Genomic DNA, 20,947 nt, shown 5'->3' with positions numbered 1-20,947 from the left:
ACTTACAAGTATTGGAACCGGCCCAAAAAATCAAGTTGTGGCAGGGACCTGAAAAAAAACATCAATTCATTAATACAAAAAAAAAACACATTTACTCATACTTGTATTTGCAGTGCAAAGAAAAGACTTTATTGAAACAATTCATGAAAAAAACACAACTCTTAAATGGTACATCACCTAATTGCTTCATTTTCTCCTTATGGCAACTTTTTACAACATATTCAGAACTCTCTCTCATAAAAAAAAAAAAAAAATGTTTACAAACTTAATCTACACAATTACATAGCAAAGATATCAGTGGAAATGTTAAGGCACTTGATCACCGGAAAAGGCCACAAATACAAATGTTTCACTCATTTGGTTCTTTAGTCAGCCGGACGCACCGGCACACGAAATGAACGTTTGATATGGCAGTAGAGTGTGAAATGAAGAAGGAGGTAAGACAAAAAAAAACAAAAAAAAAACTAAATTATACTTCAACCAGGCGGACGAAAAAGGAAGTTTGGTCCCACAAGTTCAAGAAGTGCTCCTTGAATTACGCATGTAATATAAGATGCATAAATTATAAAACATTTAACTGTTGACACGAACACACCTAACCAGAGACCAAAAAAACAGAATTCTGGCAAGAAACTGAAACAGTGCTTCACCAGAAGAGGGCAGTAGAGATTATTTTAAAGGCCGTGCTGCAGTTTTAGTGACTTCTAACGTGGAAAAACACTAAACTGAAGAGCCCGTTTCTATAAACTGAAACATTACACCCTTCTTTTGACAGCATTTCCTTTGACTTTGGTTTATTTGACACTTTCAAACAGAACGGGAATGTGATTGGTGGGCGTGAGGAGCCCCACCTCTATGGGTATTAATGGGTGAAAGCAGAAATAAAACTCTCCTGTAGAGGAAGATAATACACCTGTTGATCCACAATCTCTGTATTAGCATGACAACCTGGCAATGACACCCACGTCATGGGATGTGTGTGAATACTTCTTGTTATCGAGGACCTGTGGTAGAAACGTGTGACTTTAAGAGCTTGTTTAATGCAAAAACAAAATAAAAAGGAAAAAAGAATGATGAGGTTATTTATGACAAATAAGATACAAAAATAGTCCTCCATAATTTCACTTAGCAACCAAAATAAATAAAGCCAGCATTAGGGGAGCATTTTCTGCGTCGGACCAGCTTATATCGTCATAGATAGGCGTCCGGCGGGTCTTTCACAGATGATATAAATCCACCATCCAAATTTTCCTTCACCAGAATGGAAGATTGTGTTTGTACGACTCCTTTGATCAGAGTCGTTCCTCTGCCGGGGGTTTAATTGACCAGAAGCGCACTGTCCAAGCTTCGTGCATACCGTAGCTTGTACGAGAGGTTATTGTTGTTGGCATCTGTCATCCGCTCCAATAATTTCTCCAAAAAAAGGAAAGGCACAAAAAGTGACAGCTTCTTGGCAAAGCCACATTACAGCTGATATGTGGATTTTTCCCCCCAGAAAAGGCTTAAAGTTAACTGGTCCTCTTAGAACGACTCCTTCTTTTTTTTTTTTTTGGGGGGGGGGGGGGTGGTCTCGTTTAAGAACCCGAATTAATTTTCAGCTTGAACATCTGGATCTCCCCACCTGAGACAGCTTCACTCACCATCACATAAACTGAGGTCCAGTGTTTTCTGTGTTTACTTTGAATAGCAATGGGTGGAGGAGCGTTGGCTTGGTTGGGAGAAAAAAAAAAATGTATTTCTCTTTTTTCTTAACCACGCAGAACAAAATGCTAGGTCTCCTCGTCCCATAGACAGAGCTGTTTTTGAGGAACGTAGTAGGTGAAATGGTAACCCTTGCTGCAGCTCTTTATGCCGCACTTGTAGTTGGAGCCTTTGCCCACGCTGTCCCGGCTGCGGCAGTACTTGAGCAGACACGGGTACCACTCCAGACGCAGGCTGTATGTGCAGAGACAGGGCTGCCACATGTCTTTGGTGGAGTGACAGGCCTGAAAGCTGGGCGCCTCCACCGTCTGGGGCAGGGCCTCGAATATGGAGCCATCCACTCCTATAACACAAGACAGGAGAGGAGCATTATAAAACAAAAAGCACGCCGTCATAGACTTATGTGAATCCTCCTCTTTTTCTCATTTCACTCAATTAAATACTGCAGAGGGTTGAACAAAGTGGTTCAACGGAGGGGAGGCGGTGCAGTAAAGGGGAAGCTTTGTTATGCAAAGGAGATGCTACTGTGATTCCCTCTGCTGATAATGGTGCGGAGTGCCTGGTGAACCATGACCATCAACATTGTTTCCTCTGTAACAGTGCTGTCAGTGGACAATAGCGCTGTCATAAGGATTCTCCTCAGCCTGGATAATGTGGAGTTCATTGCTATGAAGATACTGGATCCCCCTGTGAACATGCCCTGATGGGACTAATAATAATAATATTGTCATGTACTGTTAATCGTATTAGCCGTGACTGTCCAGAGAGGTAAACTATTTACCTACCAAAACCGGTGTGCTTGGTGCATTTATCAGGAATGCAGAGAGACAACGAGGAGGGTAAACAGAAGATAGCATGAACAGTAATAGAGTTGTATCAACAGGAGGCAGGAGATAATGGTTGGAGTTGGAGTATTATCAACAGAAGGAAGTGGAAGATTGTGTTTAGGTGATAGAACCAGGGAGTGTTGGGGAGATAAAGACTGTCAGGACAGAGATACGTTGTAGAAGCAGTCAGGAGGGAGGGGGAAGAGATAGGAGACGGAAATTTAGCTCAAACCAACAACCGAACTTGTGTAAAGTTTCAGTAGCCGCGTTTCCACCCAAAGTACTCAAGAACTACTTTTTTCGAGAAACCAAAAGGGTACTTTAGGCGACGGCTGTTTTTTCACGTCCTGGACTCCAATCCGTCGCTTACAAATACTGGTAGTCGCTGGTTGCAGTGTTTGGGGCTTGTTCCTCAAGTTAGGTTGCTACATCTGGTTTGCGCCCATCTCTCCCCTCTCGCCTGAAATGCCCAGATTTTATGTTCCGTCTACAACCTCGATTAGGTTCCCTCCACTGCTCCCCTTCCCCATAGACAACACAAACACGGGTGCCATCAAATCAAGTGTGATTTATGAGGGTTTATTCTTTAGCTTAAAAAAAGGGAAGTATGGGAAAAATGATGGCAAAGAGTGGAAGGAAGAGACTGTATCGAAGGACTGGACTGAATCCAAAGTGGGGGAGAGATATGTTCACATCATGCTCAACATGCCAGTTTATACTGATAAAAGTAATACATTTCCATTACCTCAACAGTGTTAACTGATATACTTGGTCAGGTCATTATATGCAACTTTTCGTGCAAATTTTCGTTTCACTTATGCATTTATTCATTCCTCATGTTTGTTGACCAGATGGTTTTGTTCAGGTTGTCTCGAGATAAGAAAGAAAAATATAAAAATGACAAGGTCCAGCATTTTCTAAATTCTTTGAAATGCTTAATAAATCCGTAAAGTTATAGTATAAATTAATCAACAAGCCTGTTTTGGGCTTTTCCCCGCCCCTCAAAGCCAGGTGGCTTCTTTCGGGGTTTTTTCCACAGACCTGGTTGCTTGTTTCTTTCAAGAGATCTGGCAACATTGACCCCCAGACCCTGCAGTGGACACGGACCGAGTTCCTCCAAAAGGAAAGTTTCTGTGGTGGAAACGCGGCTAAAGACAAACCAAGACAAGATGACCACTGACCTTTGTCCAGCCAGTGTTTGACATCGGCCTCCCTGGTGTAGATGGCCTCCCGGGCCTCGCTGCACATGTTGTGGATGTGGGAGCTGAGTTGCCAGGCCCGACTCAGATTGACCGCCGCGCTCATCGTCAGCTGCTCCAGTCCTCTCCGCTCCTCTGCCAGGCGGATGGCCTGAGGATTTTTCTGAGCAGACGACACGAAAACGATCAGCGTTGACAGCCCCTGCTTCTTATAATACAACCCACGGATGCCGCTTTATCTGCTGTGTCATACCTGTCTGAGGCGGGCCATGGACTCGCTGGGGATGATCTCATTGCGGCTGAGGCGGGAGATGAAGCACAGGGCCTGGTACTGGTTCTGCCCTCTTTCCAGCTCGCCCAGGATCAGCGCTCGGAATATCTTCACATCCTGCAAGACATCAGGGATGAGAGATGACAGGCTGAATGGATAAACAGACGACTCGCAGATGTCACTGAAGCGCTGCATGAACGCGAGGCTATAATAACTGTTTATACGCGTAGGCTCGTACAGATTAGGAACAAATACTCTTTCCGTTTCAGTGCTTGATGTAGCACTTTTTCCAGACACTCAAAGTAATTCAATATGTGGAGTTCAAAGATGTTCAAACAACCGTCTGCTCGCTACACCCATAGAGCCTCATCTGACACTCTGTTGATACATTTCATTGTCTGTAGGCCTGTGTAATGTTGCTTCAGTCATGCTCTGGTTCTTTGTACTGTCAAATTAAGACTCAGGGCGCCGTTTCTTGATCGGAGTTCCTCACATGCCGCAAAAGTCAGAGCACTTTGCCACGCTGTTTTATGTGCAACTGAAGAAGTAAGGAAAATGGTGATAGTGAGGTTCCCCCCCCCCGAAAAAAAACTTGTTGCTGTTGGCAAGTGTGTGAGAGATCTGGCGCCAGAGATGAGGCCATAAAGAGTTCTGTGAGAGGGCATGCAAAGCATGATGGGAAGCTCCAGCAGTGGGAAGAGCCGAGCAGCAGACCTGTCCTCCTATTCATGAGACGCCCCCCACCACCACCACCCCGCCACCACCACCACTGCTTGGCTTCTGCTTCAAGACAGACAGTCCCAAACACCCCTCCTCCGCTTTTCACACACCCGTCTGAAGCCAACAGGCTGCAGAGGAGTAGCAGTTTCAAGGCTGGAGGGATCTCTGGGACAGATAAACAGCCCAGAGATAACCCCACTGAGTTCTCCTTAAGCTCTTGGGTCCCACTTCCTGTATGCTTAAGTGTACACACCAGGAAGAAAGCACCACAGGCTGCCTTGGAAGTGTGTACGCTCCGTTTACGCTCTTTTATAGACTACTTTGCATGATCACCCGCTCCTGATTTACGAACCACTTCTGTCTGCGAAAGGAGATCCTGGCAGGCGTTCAATACAAGCACAGGCATTACACAAGACAATAACGCAATACTATTTGACCTTTGGAAAGCAAATTACTGACCAAATATTGATCCACAGCTTTTATGTGATATTAACCTCAGATCCTCCCGCCTCGAGTCCATGTGAGCTGCTGAGCGTTGGACGAGAACACGGACTCAAAGGACTGTAGGAAAACAGAAAGCCGAATACCTCAGACGTTCCCATCCAGCGAGAATAAGTCAGTATTTTTGGGTTTTTTTTGGCAAAAAGAAAAGAACAAAGTCTGAATGATTAAAGAGAATTTCAAGGCTAGATAGATATGAATGTATCACAGGGAGCACAGTGAGGTGCAAGGACGAGGGAGCACAATGCCGACAGAGTGCCATTTCCCCTCAAGTGCAGGGAGATGCAGAGGCCACGACTTCAAGACCTCCCATATTGCAGACATATGGCCCTGCGCTGGGACACTGTGTTCGTACGTGTGTGTGTGCAGGCAGAGAAACTGAGAGAGAGAGCGAAGGGGGAAGGCATTCGTGTCAGCCACATAGGGTTGCCCCAGGGCTCTCTGGGTAATTACAGAGAAGCAGGGCAGCTCCACCAACTCTGCTTCTTTGGAACTTGCTCAATGGTAAAGTGTCGACGCCGAGATCTCCTCCTCCCCTTTTGTCATTATGTGTCCAGATTAATGATTGTCTACTTCTACTGCCCTGCATTTGGAATCAGGCCAGAAAGGGCAAAGGGAGGGCAACAATGTTGAATGTGGAAGCTTTTTCTGATGGAAATCTTGAAGGAATAGTTTGCCATGTAAAGGGAAATGCTCTTATTTGATTTACTGCGATAATATGTCACGTCTGTCTGCTAAATACAAAGCTGGAGCCAGCAGCCAGTCAGCTTAGCTCAGCATTAAGAATAGAAACATGGACTGGCTCTGTTCGAGGCTAAATCTCACTGACTGAGACATTTTATGGTTTGTTCAATTCATACAGAAAACAAAGTAGAGAGGTGACAATTCATGGTATGTTGTACCTGCGATGGCTTTTTTGCAGCTGACTATCGGCTGATCCACAGGTGGGCCAAGACACGCAGAGTTGAAGAGCTGAGGTAAGCCGGATGAAACATTGTTGCTAACAGCTAGCAGTCACTCAAAGTGACCATACCCTGAACTGTGCACAAATTCAAAAGGTCATATTGATCAAATGTTTGTGTAGAATCATTGTTTGAAGGGAATACATCCACAGAGCTCGTAGAAAGGTGCAGAATACATGTATCTCTTCTCCTTCAAGTCAATATTCTGATTTCGAATCGATCATTTAAAATATTTTGTCAGGTCCAGAAAGATTGTTTTATTCATTCTGGTTCCAGGTTATACTGAGTTTGTGAGCCAATAGTATGACACGGTTGGTATCAAATGGTATCTAAGTTTTCGTCAGTTTCTAGTTTGTCAAAGAAACCATACTGCTTCACTTTAGCTAGTTAGCATTAGCGACGTTAAAGTTAGCTTACATGCGCAACGTTAACATTAGCTAGTTAGTGTGCAACAAACGGGCAACCACTTTTGGGGGGGCAGATGATGCTGCAAACCTTGCTGTAATTTAAACGACTGAGTGATTAAAAAATGCATCCTGTGTACAGGTGTCATGAGTGGGGTTTCCTCTTAGTCGCTGCTCTCAGTTAAACAATCCAGTGTATGAACATTTGTAAAATCAACTTTTTTTCAGTTTGATTTTATCATACAATGTTTAACATGATGAGCTTTAACGCTGCTCTTTGGAGGATTTTGTTAACTTTTGACAGCCATGCATGCCGATCCCCCATGTTTTCTAGACTCCATGCTAAGCTAAGCTAACCAGCTGCTGACGCTGGATTCATATTTAGTACACAGACAGCAAGTGGCATCAATTCCTCTCATCGATCCCTCTCACCTAAATATCTAATTAGTTTAATCACACAGGTGGCACTGAGAAGGAGACACTAAATATTTTGTCTCTGGCCAACAGTTAAGAGAAATTAAGCCTAATCGAGGCCTTTAAGTGGCAATAACAAACCGGTGTTGATACCTCCGCGGTTTGGGTGCAGCTGGTATAATCATCAGCGCGGCTTGTAAAAGCAAAAAGAGTAATAACAATGACATCACCTCCACATCTCCATCCAGACAGAAGCTGTTGGATTCAACCGCTTGTTTGGATAAGACTAGACTCACTTCTGCCTAGCTGAGAGCAGCAGTGGCACACACACACACACACACACACACACACACACACACACACACACACACACACACACACACACACACACACACACACACACACACACACACACACACGCACACACACAGCCTCGTTTGTGCCGACACACTCAAAGGGCGATAAAGGAAAAACGCAGCAAAATGCCGCGTGCCGCGATTAAAGAAGCTTTTACACCTGTTGTCACGATGACAGGAGAGAGTGAGCTCACTGATCAAACAGCAGTTACCTCTTTTAAAAATCCGTCAATGCCGAGTGGGTTGGTGGTGTGTTTTTTGCATGCTGTAGATACAGGCAGAGTGTGATTTTGACAGATGTCAGGTGTTAGGCTCCTTTGTCAGGCTCCTTTTTGCGATGGCAATAGGGGGTAAATACTGCAAGAAGAACCTGATTTTATCAGTGACTCAACTATTGCTCAAACACTCAGATTACACTCAGGCGGTGATGGTGGCGATATATCTGAATAGGATAGCACTGATTCACCTTTAGGACATCATACTTGAGTGGGCCTGCTCGAGCTTGAAAATGTTAGAGCAAGGCCACTTGAACTCACAGCTACTCCCTAAAAAAAAAAAGCAAAAAAACGAGAGGCTTATATCGGGAAAATGAGTCACCCTCCTAAAAATTGCATTTCCACAGAACTGCATAAAATTAAAGGTTCGCAGACCAACATTTAGAGAAAATCACCAGGTACGGACATTAAGAATTAAAAGGGTGACATTTCCCCGTCTTGACTGGTAATACCATAATCAAAGGACAGCGTAGCCTTGAGTTTTTTTTCCCCACCAGAGGAGTGTAAATGTCAGCACGGCTATAAATAATCCACACAAGCAACAGATTCCTCAGCAATGCTCCCTGACACCCTAGGACCCGGGCCATTTGCAGACAAACTACTGCTGGCCGAGAGCCAAACACAAGTCTGTATTCAGCATGACTAGTGGGTCATACTAAGACCTGTTAAACTGGAGAGAGGAGGGGGGGGGGGGGGGGGGCTGTTTCATTGGTGGTTACCTTTGGTGGGCCAGGTTATTTAAGAGGTGAACAAAAGCCTATTCAGACTCTCAAAGGGTGCCATTTACAGTGAACATTCTCCGTCACTGTAGTTGCAACCCAGCTCGCCAAATAAGCTCCCCTTCACAGAGCATGTACCTGCTTTCCTGGCTGTGAAAACGAGAGTGGCGTGGAGCCAAACGCCGAAAGAGAGAGAGAGAGAGAGAGAAAAAAAAGCTCATTTTTCAGAGAGCTAACAGAGATATACATCGTAGCCCACGCCGACTGTGCCAGCTCACACTTGCACGCATGGCTGGACATCCAAACACACACAAATGCGCGCACGCACGCAGACACACACACAAACACAAACAGTGTGCCAGTGGGTATCCCCCCCCCGTGCTGGAGGTTCTTCCTGTTTTCCAATCCCCTCTAAGACCCTGTCTGTTGATAAGGCTGATGGCTGGCTTGGGGAGGACTGCTGGTCAGCCACGCTCTGATGAGTCATTTGGGATCACTGCGGGTCTGTGTGGGTATTTGAGTTGGCCGGACGTTATGTTTTCAATCGAGCTGGAACCAAAAACATTTCTGAAATATATATATATAAAAAAAGAAAACAGCAACAGCTAGAAACGTTTCCCTTCGCCAAATCTTTTTTTTTTTTTACAGTTTGATATGTAAAAGCTCATCGTGCAGGCTTCCAGTTGGTTCCTTTGGACCGTATATGTTGAAGTGCAAGTGATGAAATGCTGTATTTACAAATGCCCCCCCTCCCCCCTTCAACAAAAACCCACGGATTGCGCGTGTTTGGCAATGGGGGGTGGATAATTTTCCCTCGGTGGATGAGGGGAAGAAAGAAAAAGCCCAGGTATAGGCAGGGATTAAAGAACATGTTGGGAGACAGAGGGAGAGAGAGAGAGAGAGACAGAGAGACAGAGAGAGAGACAGAGAGAGAGAGAGAGAGAGAGAGAGAGAGAGAGAGAGAGAGAGAGAGAGAGAGAGAGAGAGAGAGAGAGAGAGGGTGAGACGGACTCGCGCAAACAAAAGGAGCGGGAGAAAAGCCGCTGCGTTCAAAAATGCTTGAGTTGAAGCTAATTACATAGGCTCTGGAGACAGGAATGTGGAGTCACTTTCGGAGGCCGGTCACACCTGGCCGTCCAAAGAGCCGACCAATTAGTAAACAGTGGCAGTGAATGGACAGTAAAAACACCGGAGGCCAAGGAGAGAGGGGTGTTCCCCCTTTGGCTGCCCTCCTAACAACGGTGAAAGCTAACTTACTTTTCCCAACATGTGAACTCAGAAATCAAGCTACACACAAACCGCCTTGAATGTGAAAGTCTGCAAAAACCTGCGCAAAACATGTGCATCACCACAAACGGGGGGGAACTGCCCATTCACACACGAAATCTGGATACAATTATCTAGACACCAAAACTGTTTATGGAGACTTTGCATTCAGGAAATGACTAAGAGACAAACAGTGAGTGCTAACAGGGAAGGAAACGAGGCAGATAGATAAGGCATAAACAATAGGGGTGGCTTGAGTCCCATTCAGCCTCCAGCCGTTGTCCCACAGCTTCATATCCTGTTGCAAGGGGGACACGTACTGCCTTTTAATGGAGAGGCATTTAAGCTTTATGTCATTGTTTATTTGTTTTGAAAGCTTTGCATGCAAAAAATACTCTAAAAAACAAGGGAAACAAGAGAAATTCGTTAACAAACTAAATAAACATACTCTCTTTGTTTTCATGAGTGAATAAACCGAATAAACAGACTGACCTTAAAGGACACCACAATTTCATACTGTTTGTTTACATGTGGTGGACCCTGCCACCTCCCTCGCTTCAAACAGAGCTCTGGCGACCTTATTCTCCTCTGAGAACAGCTTCTTTATTTAGTTTAGACAAACTAAATAAGTCTGACTTTGTTTTACTACCTCATTAATATTATGAATATTAACATTATAAACTGGGATTTTTTCCCCCCCCAAAACTACGTGAAGCCCCTTTTAAAGGTGATTTTATTTATGCAGGAATTGGCCACCTGTCAAATTCATACTCAAAACAAATAGGAAGCAGGAAATCACTGGAGCAAACACTTGCCATTAGCTAGTTAGCTCAGTTAGCCAAGCAATAAGCGATCCTGACTGGGAGCTTGAGCACCAGGGGGGGTGTATTGTTTACACTGCTAGTAGGACAGGCTGGGATTAGCTGGTTAGCATGATAACTTCATATAAACAACTCTGCAATGCAGCACATTGACATCATATTTTCAGTGGATCTGTGTGTGTGGCCTGTTTTTCTTCATCTATTTGAAAAGATAATATGTTTCTTTTTACATAAATTCCAAGCAGCCTGATGCTAGTTTCCTCAGTCAGATAATAAAAACATTAAAATTCCCTTTCATTACTTTTTCTAGGGTTCCATTGCTTCTTTCAGAACTCTGACAACCGAATCACAGTTTTATGACTGGAGAGTGACACAGGAGTGGTTTATTTGACAAGAAAAAAAAGGGGTGACGTAATGTCTCCCCAGGTGCGGACCCTCATAACTTCAGCATTGGTGCTGAGTGAAATGTCACAAAGGTTGCATGCTGAAGTCAAACACTGCGACTAAATTAGTTTGAAGCTAACCAGGCTGAGCCGGCCAAGAGGACAGGACACAGCCACGAATTTGACAAAGGGACATTTCAGGACGCCGTGTGGAGAACAGAACAGAAGCTTTGGCAGAGCAAACCCTTTGTTAGCTCTTCCGCTGCCAAGAAGTGCAATCTTGAAACCTCTGAGGTAGTTAGAGATGATGGTGCACGCCACAACTTCCATCACAGCACCGTGCAGTCCACTGTCTCTGACCAGTGGGAAAAAAAAAAATCTAAAAAAAAAAAACAAATGATAGCAGTCGTTCTCTGCATGGCTGTGGGAATGGGAAGCTTTTTCTTTATCAGCGGCATTACAGATGAACATCTGGTCTGCTGGTGGGAGGAGGATGAAGGATAAAGACATCAAGAGGGGCAGAGGGACCACGAGAGGCCAAAGGGGGCCAATGTTGAAGGGCCACAGAGGAAGCTATTTTTCCAGGGATTCTGAGTCAGCGAGGGAACAAAGGGTGGCTCGGAAAAAGACTTAAGTGTATGGGTTAATCTTTGAAAAGGTCCACTGCCTGCACACACGGCAGCCGAAGATGCAGAGAGCAGAAACAGAAACAACATTCGAAATAAAATCAACCCACATCTGAGCCAAATTTAGGTCTAAAATTCCATATACCAGATTACTTTCTAGACAAGTACGAGCGGTGCAATTCCTCTGAATCACACAGCCTGTGACATATCTGCAGAGTTTATCTCTCCAAATCAGAGAGGAGCCGTAGTGTGAAAAGGGAAAGTGAATAGGCAACAAGGTCCTTTAAGGTCCTGCTCCACGTAAACACAAACCTGAATACCGGAGTAATTATTGAGATTAATGAGGAAATACTGGTTCACTTCCAATCTGTATGGGGACAATTTATTACATTTATTAGCGTTGGTGACTCGCACATGACTCGCTGAGCTCTTTTCCCAACACAGGAAGCCTCGTGTGCCCCCTCAAAGACTCTGAAACAACAACATTTTCCCAGAAAGGGTGACACTCACCTGTAGAAAAAAAAGAAAAAAAGAAAAGGCTTTACAAGTTTGTGCAAGTGACAAAGTGGGATGGTGTTTCAGGGTTGAGTGAGAGGCAAGGTGTGGCAGCCAAAAGAGAAGAGAAAAAAAAAACAGGTCATATAATGCGGTGACGACACTGCACTGACTTGCCGCCGATTTACAGTACTAAACAAACCGGCAGTTGCTTCATTTGGCAAACACCGGCGTTTCCCACAAACAAAAAAGAAGAACAAATTACGTTGCCAGCAAGCCTCCCACACAGGAGCCAGTTTGCCTAATAGCTAATAAATACCTCAGTCCAAATCCATTTGAACAATTTTGATGGATGACCCAGTATGCGGCGGCTGTGGGAAAGCTAGAAATCTGCCAAAATAGATCACAGATACCATAAAGAAAAAAAAGTCCAACCAACCCCCCCCGAATCTCTGTGTTTGACACAGCACATGAGGGTGTGTGAATACTCGCCCATTCATTCTTACAGTGAGCTTACTGATGGGCGTTTTCCATAAAGCCCGTGCGCTTTGAAGACAATCAGAATATACACTAGAAGCGAGCTGACCCGAGGGCGAAACGGCCCCCAGCCGAAACACAATCCACTTTATGAGGTTGAGATGAAATGAGGATCTAATAATGACACAACTCGTTCTCACTGCGGCGCCATTGTTTACGAAACCCGGATCCATTTAACGTGATAGTGTGAGACAGTTTGACTGTTAAGTGGTCTCCAACATCTGGTGCTGCCTTGACCCCCCCCCCACCAGCACAGCGTGGGGTCACTCAGGACACGTCTGCACTGATGTGGGTCAAACAGAAAAATGCCTCCCCGAAGTGGAGGAGTTTGAAAATGGCTTGGTGTTGTATAAACAGGGGCTCCTACACCTTCTCCACAGTCAGATTCAAGACTTTTTCAAGCATTTCCAAGGCACACTTTCAGCTTACATCTGTGGTAAATAATTCATCTATATCAAAGATGCATTGTGCTACTGACTGGGTGTACTTTAAGTCACACTGGTCGCTTGCTGTTTATGGATGTTGGCTACTTGCGCAGTAAAAAAAAAAAAAAAAAATGTTAAAGGAACAGCTCACCCAAAAGTTTTAATTCAGTGGTTATCTACTTAATCCTCAATGACGTAGCTCCTGAGCTAAAAGAGTTAGCATACGCCCTGTCCAATGTGGGTGCACGAGGTAGACCGCATATTGAGTCACGTTGACGTATTTTCAACTCAATTTGGGATCACTTGGCTTCCAGGAATTACGATCATGCTGGATGAGCTGTACGGAGCCATTTCATGTTTTGTTCTTTCAGCTGTTTTTTATTTTTTTATTTTTATGTTTTAAAACAAGTCCCAATCTACTTCAGTTGTTTAGGAGAGTTCTGCCACACTGTTTTGCTGAGAAGCTCAAGAAGTATTTTGTGGATAACAAAACTTCACCCGACTTCCCATCAGCATGGGGGTGAGCAGATAATGACTGAATTTTTCATTTTTGGATGAGCTCTTCTTTTGAGTTGGAAGTCCCAGGAAGTCCCAATACTATAAAAAAAAAAAACCAAAACAAAAAAAAAAAAACACGAAGATACACAACATATAATGATTACTTTAGTTTACAACAAATTATATCAGATGTTTCCTGAAAGAACTGAACAGAAGGGTGACAAATTCAAGTTTCATGTTTCAAAATGTGTCACCTGTCTGTACGTTGCAAGGCTTCCCATATAACCTATATAACAACTTGTCAAAGTAATGCAGCAATAATTTTAAGCAGTTTCAAGCACTACATCCAAAATCCAAGCACTTGTTGAACCTTAAAACATTTCAGTTGAAGCGTTTTCAAGCACCGGGTTGAACCCCTTTATGTTTGATGTTTAAGCATTTTTTCACCATTCCCACTATTATTGATCTTTCAGGCAGTTAGACAAAAAACTTTCCAAATCTAAAACACACTTCTATTTTCATTCTGCATTAGTGTTGCCGAATGTTTGGAGATGTTCTTTAAATAAAATCAGATGACAGACATTACAGAGGACTCTGTCATAGAGCCGAGGTGTGCGATGCGACTATAGATCTGCGAGGATGTGCACCGCTGCATCCCAGAAGTGAAACCCTTCTTCATATGGGACCTCAGCCGAGAGGCCTGCGCAGTGAAGTCACTTACATTCCTGCATTGATCACTGGTTGCACATGAAAGCAAGACATATGGAGTACAAACTGATTAGCTTTACTGACAAAGTGCTCTACATCTGGAAAGACCCAAAACAGCCTCACAAATATGCGAGACATTTCCCTCGGATTAATCTCCAAGACATGGTTTATGTTCGGCTCAAGGTCTGAAGGCCATAAACTGCTGTACTGGTTCGCTGAAAGATAAAAGACGAATCTGCCACCAACACATGACTGAGAGGAAAAACCGTCTATCCGAGGCGGAGAGGGCCGTCAGACTCGTTTGATGTCGTATAATTGAACGTTGACACTGAGCATGTCATCGGGATGTAACTGCAGACACACTGCTGCAAAACAACATTCAGAGCAGATTTGGCTGTAAATACTTCACAGTGGTCCCAGATTGGAGTGAAACAGATGAGATCACCAACATGAAGCCCCTCTTCTTCACTGGGAAAGGTTTTGAGTGAGTTTAGCAACCAACAAATAAACAGGTCGACTCCCTCACGTGCTGCTGCCTGCCTCTCGTGAAAAATAATGACACAGTTCATCTGCGGTCTGAACTTAATAGACGATGTTATCTACATGTTGAGGTTTACTCGACACGATGCAGAGGTGTCACGGGCGAGCTAACCTGCATCGTCTTTTCCATATGTCTGCTGAGCAAACCTCCTGAATAATCACAGTCCGGCGGATTCTCACAGTGATTCATTGCTTGGATAAGGCTGACTAAACTTCCTTCTCGCATCCAGCGGAGCCCCTCAGCCGGCGGTGTCTAATGGCTATAACATTTACCGTCCCGTCTTTGCCACGTACTCACAAAGCAGAGAGGAGCTGCTTGTCTGATGATTATTTATAGAGTCATAACAAAGATCTGATGCTACTTTTTTCTTTTCTTTTTTTTTATAAACATAAAGCTCAATCCTGGATGAATCAAACATGATCACTTGGATGGGAAAAAGGCCAAACGCTCGATCGACTCATTAATTCTTCTTTAATCTGAATATTAAGTAACCACCTCTGGCTGTGTTGTTCATTATAAATCTCGAGTGTGTTTTAACAGCCCTGGTAAAACACTCTTCCTCCCACATGCGTTCATCTGGACCGTATATTCATGGCAGCTGCAAGTGACAGCTCATCCAACTTTCCATAAATCTTGGGAGATACAGCACAAGAGCCGAATGAGAACCACATGCAGGAGCAGCAAGGAGAGGGCAGGCAGTGAAGGAGCCGGGCCGAGAGACAGAGAAGGGGGGGACAGACGGAGAAGGAGGGAAAGGAGGGGCGAGGAGGCTGACCTACAACTGTAGCAGATAAATCAGGCAGCGGAAAAGTAAATTGATCTGAGAGGTTCTGTTGGCTTTATTCAAATAAGCAGAACCACATGTGCGTGTGTGGGGGCCCGGGGCCGCGCATGAGGGGGGACGCGGCGACACAGGGCGCCCTGCACGACCGGGCAAAGGCTCGCCGCTCACAGATCAGTTGTACGTCTCTTTATAGCGGTTTGTCACCGGTGATTGGGGGTGACGGCCTCCTCTCTTTCAACTCTAAATTAGCTGTTTTGGTTAGTGAACCAGACGCGCAGATCAAAAAGGTCAGACATGCCCACTTTATCCTGGTTAATCTCCCCCTTCACATCTCGCCAGCCTGTCAGCTTCTGTGTGACAGCAACCATCACAGACACATGCCTTTGCTCTAGTGCGCCGCTGTGAGTCCGCTGCACTCCTCCTCCGTCCCCCTCATACAACGCAGCAGTTGTAGTTTTCCTTCCAGGACGGACATTTAAATGTGTCTCCCGAGCAGAAACAGCATCATCTTTCAAAAAAAAACCCCAAAAAAACTGTGAATGTAGAGCTGCTCAGGAAGGGACACTTGATCTGCTTGGCTCCTTTTAGAGGAATGCTAAATATGGCTGCTGATGATCAGCTCTGGGCCAGCGGGGGGTTTTAAGGCCATCGGGGTGTGTGGATGTCCACATCTAAGCAGCAGCAGCTGTCTTGACCTCTGTGAAACTCCCGCTGAGATGGAAAAAGATGAATGAAACAAGTCTCACTTGAGTTTATGTGTGAGTTCTAGCGTCTGCTCTGGGGAGGTTTTCCTTTTAAAAGTTCAGATTTTGGGAGCCTGCATCCTCGCCTCGAGGCAACCAAAGAGGCCACTGTGGCTACTGGAGCTCAGACTTAATGGAAAACAGATTTGGGGCTGATCTCATGAGATAATCATAAAAGAACATGTAGGGAAAATAAAGGTATCAAGGTAAACAAGTGGACATTTACTCCTCTTGACTTCAACCCTAGGGACAGGACAATGGGTTGTAGGGACATGAGGGCTCAGATGGAAGGAAAAAAAACATTTATAAATGATCCATGTTTTAGGTGATGTAATGACGGGATTGTAGGAGGTCAAAGCAGATCATTACGGCAGGAAAACAATTGCATTATGGCAAATCAAAACCTATTTAATCTAATTTGATATCAAACATTTTCTTAATGCAAGCTGAGTTTTTGCCATCTTAGTTTTAAACTAATTATGCTTTTTAAAAGGGCACTATGCAGTTCTAGAGAAGAAATTCAACCTGATGTAATAACTCAAAACTCTGAAATATTTATTTTTACCATAACTGAATATACAAGCTGTTCTTAGAATAAAATAAGGTCCCCGGCACACTGTTGGGAGCTAGAAGGGTGGCAGGGTCTGCCACATATAAACAAAGTCAAACAGTATTAAATTGTGTTGTCCTTTAAGGTCAGTCTGTTTATTCAACCATGAAAACAAACAGAGTCTGTTTGTTAACTTTGTTTAGGCATAATTAACAGTCAGGGAACATCTTTCTCTTATGATTCACCCAAACTACATAGTGCACCTTTAACAGTAGCAGGGACATGTCTCCAGCCTCCCCAGTGTGAGTGACTCCTATGGACAGGACTTGGATTTGGTAGAGGGAGGTTCTGGTCATGTGAAACATAAACACACCCTTGTTTGGTTCTTGGGGACCCAATTAAGTAAGGTTAAATGATTAAATCAGAGGGTCCCACAGTGAAGTCTGACAGACCTGCAGGAGGCTGAGAAGTAAAACAAGGGAATCTTGAAAACCAGAGAATGTCATCTAACAAATGATTTAATATCTAAACAAGGAGCCAAAAGGTGGGACAAATCATGGTTCAGTGTAAAGTTTGACATCATCTTCTACGTCTCGTGTGGTCAGGGGGTCTGAGTTGAGAGACCCTCCAGAGGTAAACAGGACCACCACCACCACCACCACCTCTCACCTGTTTGAAGTCCGCCACAAAAGTGATGAGCGTCCCGTCTCCCTGCTTGAACTCCAGCGATATCGCGTCTTTCTCGCTGTCCGCCTCCAACACCTCCTCGGTCACCAGTCCGTCAGAGAGCCGGACGCGGACCCGCAGCTCCGACCCCAGTCCCACGGCGGCCAGCAGCACCAGGGCGGCGCAGAGCCGGGTCAGAGTCCGAGCTGAAGCCGCAGAGACGCGACTCGCAAACATCCCCGCAGAAGACGCGAAACCGAAGCCGACGGAGGAAAAACTCTCGCGGAATCCACCAATCTGCGCTCATAGCCCCCTCACTGCTGCGTCTGGGGGGGTCCGCGTAAAGTCTTCTCTCTCATATTCAGAGTGCGGCTTCGCAAGTCCCATATGGTCTCCTGTGTGCCAGCAGCACTTCTTTCCAGAAGAATCACAAACACAGTCATGGAAATCAGACGACAATCTCCCCCGCGCTGAAGCCCTCTCAACGCTCACTAACTTCTTCTCCTAGTTCACTTCCATTGAGACTCCGGCGCTGCTGGTCGTGGAGAGATCATGCGCATTTCAGTCCGATGATCGCACGTTGCTTCTCATTCTGCTTTGTGTTGATATTCCCGTCTTCTTCTTCCTCTCCTTCTCCTCTCTCTCTCTTTCTACACTTCATACAGTCCCGTCACTTCCTATCCGTCGGTATTCCGACGCTGCTCCAAACTTTCTGTTGTGTGTGTGTGTGTGTGTGCAGTGATGGTAGTAAACTCTTAAAGCCACACACCACCCTGTGAACGCTCTGCCCATCCCCCTGCAGGCCCTCATGTGATCCTCCTGCACTCCAGCAAGCAGGCTGAACTAATAATATCCCCCCCCTCCAACAATTACAACAAAGGTGTTGATGGGATTTGTAAATCACTGCTGCTCTGTGGATGTTTGCTCTGGTTCATGTGGGGATGAGTAGATAGATAAATAAATAAAGGAGTACATAAATAAATAAGTAAATAAATAGAAGGCTGGGCTGAACTCTAACCTACAGCTGGTGGTGATCCAACAGCAAACAATGACTAATAAACAAAAATAAACTTTTGGAAAAACACTTCCCTTGTCATTCATCTCAAAGTAGGTGTGTTTCTTAAAGGGGCAGCTCACCCCTCAAAAATCAAAAACATATTTTTTTATCTACATTTACATTCAGGGCATTTAGCAGACGCTTTTGTCCGAAGCGACTTATAATAAGTGCATTATTTTGTCACAATATATCAGCGACCAATAAAGTACTGATGAAAAAATACTAACCGTTTTCAAGACCCTCATGTTCGTGGTGCTTGTGATGTGATTACAGAGCCTAGTGATGTATAGTGTATAGTGAGAACAGATATGGTCCTAGTACTGAGCCTTGAGGGACACCAGTTTCCAGAAAGCAGGGTTTGGACAAGCAGCCATTCCATGTGACCTGAAAGTTGCAATTTGTCACTTTCCTCTTACATGTACCCGTCAAGCAAAAACATATCCAAAAGGCGTCTATTCAGCGCCGTTGGCAATGCTGAAATGACGTCCAATGGAGAGATGGATTGCGATGAGGTCACATGTTTTATGTGTGATTTTATATGCGATCAGACCCGAGCACAAGCAGTTAATAATAACTGTCTAAAACTACAAGCCTTTTTTTTTTTTTGTAATTTTAGTAATCTTTTCAACTTCAACCACCAACCTTTAAGGAACCTCTTGGGGTTCAAAGTTCAAGTGGATTTGAACCCTGAGTCTCAACCATGGCAGCCTGCACAAGGTAGGTACTTTACTAGGAGAGCTATTTATCAGCTTCACTGAAAAGCTCATGTTTAGTCTTCCAACCTTAGAATGCTAGCTTACCTGATGAAGGTCAGATGACTGAAACGTGATCATCAACAAAGTGCATCAATAGCTCTCTTGGTAGAGCACAAGTTTTGAACCACATGTAAAACTTATTTTTTTTAATCCTGTAAGGACGATACTTGGACATCAAAAGTGAACATACAATCTTTAATCCTAGCTCTCAACTGGATGTCTTTTCAACATTTAAGAAGTCCTTGAATTGACATGTTTTTGCATGTCTAGATTGTTTTGGCGCTGAGTTTTAGACGGATCAACCCTTTGACTCTGGATTAAAAACCCTCTAACACTGACTAACATCTGACTTTTGTCAGTATTGTGACCTTGTAAAATAAGAATTCACTCTAGCGTTAAGGGTGATTATCGGCTCCAGCTCTGATCAGCGATGATGGAAACAGAACACTTGGGTGGACGCGATAATTTTCCTCACTTGTTGGGCAAAGTTGCAAATACTTCTCAGTTCAAGCAGCACTCTGCCCCTTGATTTTAGCAGGTTTGCCCTAGTTTAAAAACACACACACACACACACACACACACACACACACACACACACACACACACACACACACTCACACACTATTTTTGGTCTAATGATTGTTGTAATGATGCCTCCCCCTGAATGTAATGGGACAGATGACACTCGGCTTGTGTTACTCAAAAAAGTGGCAAAAAAATTGCTTGAAAAACATCTCTCATGTCTCTCTCCGAAAATCATGACCCAGTTACTCAAGATAATCCACAGACCTTGTTATCAGCAGTTTTATGTAGGAACTATTTTCTTTCTGATTCGCCGCGAAGAAGGAAGTGTGCATCTACTTGTGGATGAGAGGCTGGTTCAGCTAGGCTAACTTATGTTGCCTCTTTACATGAGAAGATGCACATTTCCTTCTCCACGGCGATTTAGAGAGAGAATCCTTCCTGTTTGGAACTGCTCATAGCAAGGTCTGTGGATTATCTTGAGTAACTGGGTCATGATTTATAGAAAGAAACATTCTTTGGTGCTCTGAGGCCGATGAGCTGGGTGCCATCTCATTCCATAATCTTCAAGAGAGGGCACCTCTACAGATAATATCGCTGAAACCTGGTCTGATTTGGGGTGAAATGTCCCTTTAAGTTTTCAACTCTTTTCAAAATCATGATAACTGCAGTGCATTTATGTCAGAAATGTGTCGCACTATGCCATTTTATGGTAGATCATAGATCTTCTAAAGCATCCTCTTCACTTATCAGACATTATTGTCTCTTCTTTGCATCACAGATGTGTGAAACCAAGACCGTTACTGTGAAAATCAGTCTAACGCCTACAGTCTGGAGAGGAAAACAAAGATGCAGGATGCAACATTAATGTTGTATAAGTGAATAAAGAAAGTTTTAGGAACAAAGGTTGTAAATAAGTTAAGGTGCAATCTTCTTCTGTAAGCTTGTATTGTTTATCTGCTGTATCTACCTAATCTCTCCAACACCCTTCTCTTTATTTATGAATTCAGTTGCCTTCTGAAATAAATCTATTCCATAATGACTACCTTTGATGACACATATGGTTGATTAACGGGTTCGATCTGAAGCTACAGGTACAGTGACTCCTTTATTCTCCTGACGAATGGGGCTTCATTTTACGATGTCCTGAAGGGAAAGTTTGACAGACCTGAAGTGAGAGCTGCCAAACAGAGACAAGAGGACCATCTCAGAGCCACAGTC

The 20,947-nt window shown here is 44.2% G+C and overlaps 1 protein-coding gene across 1 annotated transcript; it reads right to left on the bottom strand.

Annotated features, from left to right (window-relative positions):
- Nucleotides 1-101: 101 nt before the first annotated feature.
- On the bottom strand, nt 102-18,159 carry oafa (OAF homolog a (Drosophila)). The gene is made up of 4 exons (XM_030407609.1): nt 17,396-18,159; nt 3,981-4,115; nt 3,710-3,890; nt 102-2,044 (listed from the first exon to the last, which is right to left on the bottom strand). Exons 1-4 carry the CDS (start codon nt 17,627-17,629, stop codon nt 1,770-1,772), a joined length of 825 nt encoding a protein of 274 aa, XP_030263469.1. The 5' UTR covers nt 17,630-18,159; the 3' UTR covers nt 102-1,769.
- Between the last annotated feature and the right edge of the window lie 2,788 nt (nt 18,160-20,947).

The sequence above is a fragment of the Sparus aurata genome, chromosome 2 (genome assembly GCF_900880675.1).
Source record: "Sparus aurata chromosome 2, fSpaAur1.1, whole genome shotgun sequence".
In the NCBI taxonomy this organism is placed as follows: Eukaryota; Metazoa; Chordata; class Actinopteri; order Spariformes; family Sparidae; genus Sparus; species Sparus aurata.
This window is presented reverse-complemented; position numbering and strand designations above follow the sequence as displayed.

Bases quoted from the DNA above. Each gene is read 5' to 3' on its own strand.
- oafa (XM_030407609.1), bottom strand. From the start codon at position 17,629: ATGTTTGCGAGTCGCGTCTCTGCGGCTTCAGCTCGGACTCTGACCCGG. The intron at 3,891-3,980 runs GTATGACACAGC...TCGTCTGCTCAG, and splicing joins CCATGGCCCGCCTCAGACAG to AAAAATCCTCAGGCCATCCG. The intron at 2,045-3,709 runs GTCAGTGGTCAT...CTTGTGTTATAG, and splicing joins CAAACACTGGCTGGACAAAG to GAGTGGATGGCTCCATATTC.